This window comes from Echiichthys vipera, assembly GCF_963691815.1.
Source record: "Echiichthys vipera genome assembly, chromosome: 8".
Lineage (NCBI taxonomy): Eukaryota > Metazoa > Chordata > Actinopteri > Perciformes > Trachinidae > Echiichthys > Echiichthys vipera.
In genome coordinates, this window is record NC_139833.1 from 13,539,908 (window position 1) to 13,549,608 (window position 9,701).

The 9,701-nt window shown below is 38.0% G+C and overlaps 1 protein-coding gene across 1 annotated transcript; it reads right to left on the minus strand.

Moving 5' to 3' along the window:
• Positions 1-3,456: 3,456 nt before the first annotated feature.
• fdps (farnesyl diphosphate synthase (farnesyl pyrophosphate synthetase, dimethylallyltranstransferase, geranyltranstransferase)) lies at positions 3,457-9,054 on the minus strand. Its single transcript, XM_083917849.1, has 10 exons — positions 8,936-9,054; positions 8,315-8,470; positions 7,269-7,409; positions 6,251-6,331; positions 6,012-6,134; positions 5,846-5,934; positions 5,683-5,755; positions 5,271-5,348; positions 5,051-5,185; positions 3,457-4,048 (listed from the first exon to the last, which is right to left on the minus strand). The coding sequence occupies exons 1-10, from the start codon at positions 8,936-8,938 to the stop codon at positions 3,848-3,850; spliced, it is 1,080 nt and encodes a 359-aa protein (XP_083773975.1). The 5' UTR covers positions 8,939-9,054; the 3' UTR covers positions 3,457-3,847.
• Positions 9,055-9,701: the final 647 nt, after the last annotated feature.

Genomic DNA, 9,701 nt, shown 5'->3' on the forward strand with positions numbered 1-9,701 from the left:
CGCAGCAGTGATATGAGCACACACTGTCTCAAACACAAAAACAAAACATTATCAAGCATCACCACTTAAGGAAAACAATTCAAGTTGAAATAATGAATCATTTCATAAATTGACAGAAAATGAATCAGCAATTGTGCTTATAATCAATCGTTTAAGTCTATTCAGTGGTTCAATCTATCATTGGACTGTAGGTCAGACAAAACAAGACATTTGAAGACGTCATCTTGAGAAACTGTGCTGGTGTTTTTTAACTTTTTTCCTGACATTGGTGACAGAATGCTACATTAATTGATTAATCTAGAAAATAATCGTCAGTTCAGTTGCTAGTTGCAGCCCTTAAAAAAATGATGCATCTTCTGTGTAGCATTACAGCAGTACCGTAGTTTCTTTTAACATTGAGATGCCTTGAGACATGTTAAGTTAAACAAATACTTGAAACATTACAGATTTTCTGCAATCTCTATCTTGTTTCACACTATGTCCTATTCCTCTATGTATTGGTTTTCAGATCTCTCTATTCAAATTAAAAAACACCCACACACATATCACATGAAATGATCCACATGATGATAATCGTCAGCTAATTCATATCTTAATAACTGTCACTCAGCTTCACTGAGCACTGATATTCATGAGTTTACAGTTAAGCTGTCTCCATCTGTGCCACTACATCCTTACAAGCTGACAAGAGGCAGTAATATATAGATCAAAAGAAAAAATGTTATAATGTAAAAAAAACACCCTACCTAGAGCAATGACTGAACATTTTAACTGGAGCATGAAATAATCAGGCAGCGGCACTGAATAACATAGAGTCTGCCTTTTTAAAGCCTATCTACCGAAGGCTATTGCTCATATATTCCTCCACAGTGCCCTTCACATCACTGAGGAATATAAATCACTGTTGCCTATACACTGGGCCTTTGTCAGAATGACCATTAAAGCCAACAAAGCATTGAAATAAAACAAACAACAACAACAAAAAAACAGCATATCATCAGATGTAATTTAACCCGTCCCGTGTACAGTATTTACCCCAGCATTTATTGATCCCACAGAGCTGGTGGAGACGGGGAGGATGGGGGGAGGAGGAGGAGGGGGTACCTCCAACCGCATCGCCCTGGTAGATAAAACAGGCCCATCCGCCCCTATTGTTACTCAAATATGACACATATTCAGATTGCAATTGAAACCTATAATAATAAAAATACGTTTGACCTAAAAATCTATTGAAGAAATATCACTGTTAATAGCGAAATTGCATGTTTCCAGATCTCCGCAGGCTCCGTGTGGGGGTAAGGGGGTTTTGCTTATCCGACTAGACTCTGCAGGTCCATTTGAAAACATTTAAAAAATATACATATATACTAAGATAATAAATTGGGAATCGACTCACATTCAGATTCAGGTAAAGATGGATGAAGGTCTCCATCTCGTCGGGCTCGCTCACATCCCAGTCCGCGTGAATGTGGATCTCTCTCCGACTGACAGCCTCAGCATCTGTCTTCTCGCGAGCATCCAACAAACCACACCCCTTACTAGCCTTATCACCAGACCCAATTCATCTTGTGCCATTTTCAGCCTCACCTCCTTCAAAAAATGTGTCTAATTCCGCTTAAATCCGCAGTTCATTCATGTATGCATTATTAGACTGTCCTCAAGGTAATTAACTAGCATAAGCCTCACATACTGATTCTATAGTCATGATTATTATTATTATTATTATTATTATTATCGATTAATCTGTCAAACTACATTCTTGATAAATCTTGAATTAACTGTTTAATCTATAAGATGCCCCAAAATGGTCAAATATGCCAATTATAATTCCCCAGAGACAAATGATTAAATTTACTAAATGACAAACAAAAGCATCAAATCCTCACATTTGGAAACAGTAATGTTTTTACTTGAGAAATGACTGAGATTCAATGATTATAATTGTATAGTATCTATTATATTAGTACTATATACATATACTGTATATATGCAACGATACCACTGCTGTAGTAGCATTGTTTTTAAAATAACCAAGCCTTCAACAAAAATCTTAATTATGTGAAGAAATCAGTGAGCAAAATTAGAGAACACTTTCAGATACCTCCCTTGATCCCCCAAAACTTGTTATCCTGGATGTCTGTACCTCCTCATTGGTGTTAATGTGGCAAATGGTGACAATTTACTTAACTGTTGGACACCCTATTTATCTGGCAGCTCTCCTGGTTACTTTGCAAGATGGTAAGCTGCTCTAAGGTGACTGAAACCCTGAGACAGCAGGATGTCCAGATGAAGGCCATAGAGATGACCCTAACAGCCACTGTGAGAGGTTGGGCGTTCCAAGTCCTGATTTCAAGAATATTGATACTTTACAAGGACACAGATTAATTTAAGTCCCCCCAAAAGGCAGCCCGTCTACATAAAACAAGTGCACAAGAGGACAGTTAGCACAATTATGCAAATATTCTCAATGGGAAATCAGTTGAGGATCTGTCTCAGGACATGTCACGCCGTTTAAGACAATTTGGACTGAAAGCCCACTCTGTAGTGACCAAACCTCTCATCAGCAGAAATAATGAAAAGGCGGGACTTGCCTTTGCTGCAGCATGTTGTGTGGACAGAGGATAACTGGTCCAGAGTGACTTCAGTGATGAGAGTACGTTTAATTTATTTGTGTCTGATGGAAACATTATGTTTGGTATGGGAATGGGAAAAGACTGATCCCAAAGTGTGTGAAGAAGTCAGTTACATTTGAAGAGGAAGTTTCATGGTTTGGGTTCCTGCAGCATGAATTGGGCCTCTTGTAAAGTTACATGGCAGAGTGAATGCAAATGTTTATGTGAACCTCCTTCAGCAACATGCAATACCTTCACTGCAAATGTCTCCCAATCAGCCCGCAATTTTGACAGACAAGACAATGCCATACAATAACAACAATATTAAACAGGTTAAGCAGTTCATTGAAGCTAAGAATATTGAAACAATGAAATGGCCAGCCCAGAGTCCAGATCTAAACCCCATAGAGAATCTCTCGAAAATCCTCGGCAACAAAGTAATGTCTAAGAAACCCACTACAGTTACTGAACTGTGTAAGAGACTGAAGAAGAACGGACCAAGATCAAACCAGAGCAGAGTGAGAAACTAGTGATGTCCAGTGGGCGCAGATGTGCTGAAGTCATTCAAAGCAGGGGCCTCTACACTTCCTATTCATTTTTTAATCCTATAGCCCTAAGAAAACATGGTTTAAATCTTCTTTTCTGACACAATGTGGTTCTTTAATTTCGATCTCCAGTGTGTGTGTGTGTGTGTGTGTGTGTGTGTGTGTGTGTGTGTGTGTGTGTGTGTATATATATTTTAAATCAACAAATTGTTTTTGCTCTACAGCCAACACAAACAAATGAAATAGAGAGAAGAAAAATACTGTTCATACATTATTTATTCAAAGCAACGTTCGGGACAGACTTTACAGCAGAAGTATAAAAATATATGCAACTAGAAAACTGATGAGGTTTGACCCTCGGTCAGGATACATCTGCTGTCACATATGTACTGTTTCTTCTAGTTCTTAATTAAAACATCCATTCCTACAAAATTAAAACTACCTGATGTTATTTGCATCTTCATCCTGCACTGAACTCCTCAGAGCAGAACAATATGTAAACTGGACCAGTCCATGTGTCATTCTTCTATCCATGGGATTCTGCAGCGGAGAAACAACTGGAGACACTGTTCTTTATGTACTGTGTTCAATAAATACGTAGCAGGAGATAAAGATTATCTGTGACCATGATAAAAGTCCAAAGGAAACCAGGCTGATGCACCTGACCCTGTTTATGACCACCATTCCCTCTCACTTGTTCCTTTTGTAGATTTTCTTGGCGAAGTTGAGAAAGACTGAGTGAGGAAGGTTTTGAGCGTGACAGGCGATGAGTTTCTGTAGCCGCTTGTAGCTCTCTTCCTCATATTTGTGGTACAGTGTTGGCATTTGCAGGGTGTTGTACAGTGCTTTGACCTTTTCCACACAGGCATCATCATGGCGCCCATAACATACCTGAGGAGGAGATGGAGATGAAATTTACTTTTGCTAAATTACTAGAGAGCCACTCTAGTAGAACTTCTTAAAAGGTGGGGGCTGAAGAGTCGAAGGATCGAAACATGAAAAAATTCATTGTGTCCAGTTTGTACACTCTGTCTCGGCTGTGGACTGCTGAACTCAATTTCCCTTTGGGATCAATAAAGTTGTTTGAACTTGAAATGGAAATGATACAATAAAAATGTGTACTGCTGCAAATCATTATTATTTGTATAGCTGAATGACGTTTTAACTAAATATAAACTTTGGACAAAGTAAAAAAGATCTGTGAGTGTTTCAGCATTTAGTTTTGTCAATTGTCTTAATTACACTTACTTCACATAATCACTTTGCTCAAATCCAATTGAGACATCATTGTAGTGTGCATTGTATTTAATCTCTTACATGTACTAATGTTCAACAAGGTCCTGTATTGCAAAAAGTGACATATCCATGTTTTATTTTATTTTTTTATTATAAAGCAGGTAGAAGTGCTTTAGTCACAGTATTAAAACACTCAATCCTCAGGTAAATGCCCACAGCCCATATTCAGAAACTGTGCCTTTAAAAAATATGATTATTTGTGTATTTTTATGTTATTGTCCTGTAACAATATCGCATTATATTGATCATATGGTTTTGTATCACTTATTGTGATCTATGTGCAAATTGTTGTTAACCTGAATATTTGTATGTTATATGTGTCTGTTAAAAAATTTTAATGATGTATTTAAGCTAATTTTAACATTAACTGCAAAAAACAAAAAAGAAGTGCCACATGGGACTTTTAAATATTCATGCATTCTCTCTGATGTTTTTGTGATGGAAACCGTGAATAAAACCTTAAGTATATAAATAGTACAATATATCGTAATACCACACCTTTAAAAATTTTTTTTTTTTTTTTAAAGTTTGCAGGAAAATAAAACAGGAACATATTTGTCAGTGTTCAAACAAAAGGTTTGTTATCTAAAGTCCCACCTCCAGCTCTGCCCTCTGTGCAGGAGTCATGGTTTCCAGAGCCGTCACTACCAGCCAGCTGCATTTGTTATCCTGGATGTCTGTACCAATCTTTCCTGTCACAGCAGGGTCCCCGTAACAGTCCAAGTAGTCATCCTGCAAATGATACACAATGGGGTGATTATGAACTCTTCTGTCTGCAGAAAATTATTATTATTATGTGATGTGTAAAAGTAATTACCTGAATTTGAAAGAACTCTCCCATCTCCAGTAAGATGTTCTTGGCATTATTGTGCTCCTCTTCACTCTCAATTCCTGCCTACACAAGTATGATAAAGTAGTGATGAGAAAGAGTATGACATCACTCTGTTACTTTCCTTCTATCATGTGTGTCCATCTAAAACATTCATCTGAAATGCCTCTGATACTGCCTTAAATGCTGGTACAGTCTATGCACTGATCTGATACCATGTAATGCATAAAAAATACTTTAGAGTAGTTTATGGTCTTTTTCTTTTCTGACTGACTCAGAAAAGTTAATAAAATAAAGGTAAAGGTAAGACATTCTTTCTCTGTATGTATTTGTTCATGTTTTACAAAGTGTTTAACCTCAGCCAGACCATACTGTTCAACAATAACAGCAAGCTACTTACAATGTACATTGCAGCTGCCACTGGGAGGTAAAAGGAGTAAAAGGCAGTTTTGTACTTCACAATAGCTTTATACCTGAAAGACAAGGAGAGAAATAATTGCACACATTTGCTTTGGTAAACGACATCTTTCACTGCCATTTTTTAACAGATTTTTCTTCACTACCTGTCCATGGTGAATCTGTTGAGGTCAATCTGACCAGGGGGAGCCGTCATGAGGTCCAGAGCTTGGCCGAGCTCGGTCTGGAAAGAGATCTGAAACAAACAAAGAGATGCAGTAAGAATCCTGTGTTAATGTGTGTGCCTGTGTGATCAATCACCACTCGTAGTACCTCAGTAAATAGCTCCAGTAGGTGGACATAGTACGGCTGATCCCTGCAATGTATGCGAAGCAGCCTGTAGATTGAACCTTCTAGAAGAAATGAATCATTGATGGCATCCATGCCGATCCCATCCTGAAAAACAAACAAACATTCACAGAGGGCGTCATTAATCATGGAAAATAAATGCTCACATAACAGCAAAAAAAGACATTGAAGTCTCTCTTTTTCTGGAATACATCAAGTCTCACCTTCTTGTACCAGCAGGGCTGTCCTCTGCGAGTCACAGATCCATCCATGATATCATCTGCCACCAGGAAAAATGCCTGAAGCTGCAAGCAAGAGACAGTCGTATCACTTAGACCCTAATGACTGAGAGAACGTAACACCCTGGCAAAGTGACATTACAACAGTCATAATCTGTGCTTGTGAGCTGCTTCAGCAACACATTGGAAGGAACATAACAACTCAAGCTTTCTACAAAAAAAAAAATAAAATAAAGCACCTACTTTTTATTATAAAAAAGACCTTGATCTTGTGGAGCTTGAGTCTTCAGAAAATCATATATAAATAATATGGCTGAGGATGGTGTGAATGTATTGGTTTGAGGTATAATAAACCACTGTGTCCCTGCTCTGTTCCCATAGACTTTAACTTTACAAGCTGCAGATTCACATAAGCCCGCATAGTAGATAGTACAGCACCACAAGTTCAACTTCAAAGCATAAGGCTGGCATTATTTTATAGTTATCTTCTTGTCGATTAAATCCCATGAAAAGAACGAAAGCAACACAACACAGAATTCTGTTTCTCAATACTTCCTCTCCTCCCTGCCCTGACTGTGTTCCCAAGTCCATTGCTTCCTACTGAAGACACAAATCTTTTTTTTTTCCTTTTTAAAAAGGAGTCAAAATTGTATATTTCCATGTTAAAAAAGTAATTTCCTAAAAGTAATTATAGTTAAGCACTATAGGTTTTAGTAAATGTTACTTTAAAACAGGTAAAATTGTGCATTTGATGGGGACTGTTCAAGGATTTGGTTCACTAGTGAGCATTTAGTGCATGGTATCAGGACTAATATGAGTTATTGACTTAAAACAAACGACAGTGCCTGTTGTAATGAGGAAACCTGTCACCCTGTAAAAGGTGTGGCTAACAGAGTATGGTCAACAATGCAGGGATAGACTGCACTGGTTTGGGCCTTTTAATGGGATGTAATTGACAACAGGAAAGATGAGGGATATTGCTAGACTCACAACATGTCCTTACCAACTCAATGCACCAGCCAACCAACAGAGCGCGCTGCACTGTGTCCTGTGTGAGCTGAATGGGTGGGAGAAGCTCTCTCAGGGAGCCAATCACAGACAAACCTCTGTTCCTTTTGCCTCCAGGAGAATTATACACCAAAACCTAGAAGAATAACATAGGATAGATGTGTTTTTCATTGCCACTGTGTGAGCAAGACTGCAGGATAATTAGTGTAAATAGATATTACTACTATTACTATATATATTACTTACTGTGTACATTGGTGGAAAGTAACTAAGTACATTTACTCAAGTACTGTGCTTAAGTACAATTTTGAGGTGTTTGTACTTTAATTGAGTAATTATATTTTAACCTACTTTATACTTCTGCTCCACTAAATTCCAGGGCAAATATTGTAGTTATTACTCTTCTAGATGTATTTGGTAACTTTAGTTACATTAGAGATTCAGATTATTCATACAAAATATTAACAACAAATTAAATAACATATATTGTTATAGATTAAGCTACACAGCAGTATATAAACAAAAATTAGACCCACTTTTACCAGCTGCAACACTAAAGTGATATTTACATGAATCTATTAAAACTTCTAATCTGATAATATATTAGTCTGCATAATGAGTACTTTTAACTCACACTCAAACAGTACATTTAAGTACATTTAAATGCAAATACTTGAATGCAGTACTTTTACTTTTATATCTACAGTGTGGTATTACTACTTTTACTGAAGTAAAGTCTGAGTACTTCTTCCACCATTGTACAAAGAATAGAATATAAATACAGCAAATTTATTGATCCCAAGCTGGGAAATTGCATATATGATATATAATAGACTTGCTGCTGCTCATGGAGGAATTGTTGGGTCTTTGTAAATCATAGATAAGTCAGAGTGTGGTCTAGACCTACTCTATGTGCAAAGTGTCTTGAGATACAATTTGTTATGATTTGGCACTACCAATAAAATTGAATTGAACTGAATGAAACAGCTGATGAGCCCCATGTTGGAGGTAACTCAGCACAAGACATGAGAACATACAAACCTCTCTCAGCCTGGTCAGAGCATCAGCCAGTGCAGGGTCGGTGATGTCCCTCTCTGAGAGCTCCTTCACCAGCTCGTCAAACTGGGCTTCAAACAGCTGAGGATCTGACAGCAACGCTTTTCCGCTGCTGTGCGTCCCGTTGCAAATGCTGTCTCCCTGGAAAGACGAGGTGCACGGCAGAATATATGTGTATCTTAAGGTAAACGGAGAGACGGTGTGCCTGAATAGTTTGGGGGCATTCATGACCACGCTCAGGAGACGTCTCATTTTCAACCAACCCGTCCAAATGTCCTGATTAACCGTGAACGAACTGGGCTCAAACGCGTCAGTAACTAGCTAACGTCAGTAATATAAACCACAGAAATGTTAAACTCGTTCCGGTTCAGGACAAAAAACAACCAAGCTGGTTAACTCCATGGCCTCGTACGTAAGAAAGTAAACAAGAGCAAATGGATTATGCCAAGTGAATTACGAGTATTAACTTATTAGCTCACTTCCCATGAAAAGAAACGTTAGCTGACGTTAGCTTGCATTGTTATCCCGCATCCAGCCTGTTAATAACGCTAGCTATATTATACCGAATTAAAATTTTCTTTTGGTCTAACATATGTCTTTACATACCATAATGATACTGTCCTCTTATCCCAAACTGTTAAGTATAAAACAGCAAACAAAAGTTAATTCTCTGTTTCTTCGTCTTGCTGTCAAACTGGAGTCTGTGAACGTCTCTTCAAACCAGGATGTGCGTATTGTAGTTCGCTGTCACGCTGCTGCCCTTTTTAATCACAAGCAGCGGAACTACATTTCCCACAACAACCATTGCAAGTGGTGCGTGTGGGCGTGGTTTATGGAAGGCTCCATTTGACATTGAGCGTTTTGATTGGCTGGTACCATCGAACCAGGATGGGCTTTCACACTGGCTGACCAATAGGATTTGAAATGAGGTGCGGCTTACGTGGATGAGGAGATAGTTCACCTCAACCATTATAATTAGACTTAAAGAGTAGAAAAAACATAAAAAACAACACCGAATATTAACCTCACAGTACTGTATGGGGTTTTGCCATGCATAATACGTATAAAACATCAACATAGGTGTTCTTTTTAATCTGATATCTATAATTTATTTCATATTTTGAAATACATAACTTGCATTGAAAGTTTTGCCATTGACACTGCGTTTAAAATCTGGAATGGGTGTCATATTTAGATACATTTATTATTCAGGTTTCAAGGCTCTATCCCGTTTAGCCTGTCATACAGGTATACATTTCTTCAAATAAATAATGTTTTATGCAAGACAGGAGGTAGAAATACAGCTTATTGCCTTAATAAGGGAGTGTATGGGTGAGCCCGTACCTGTGTGCAGGCCTGGTCAGTATGCATG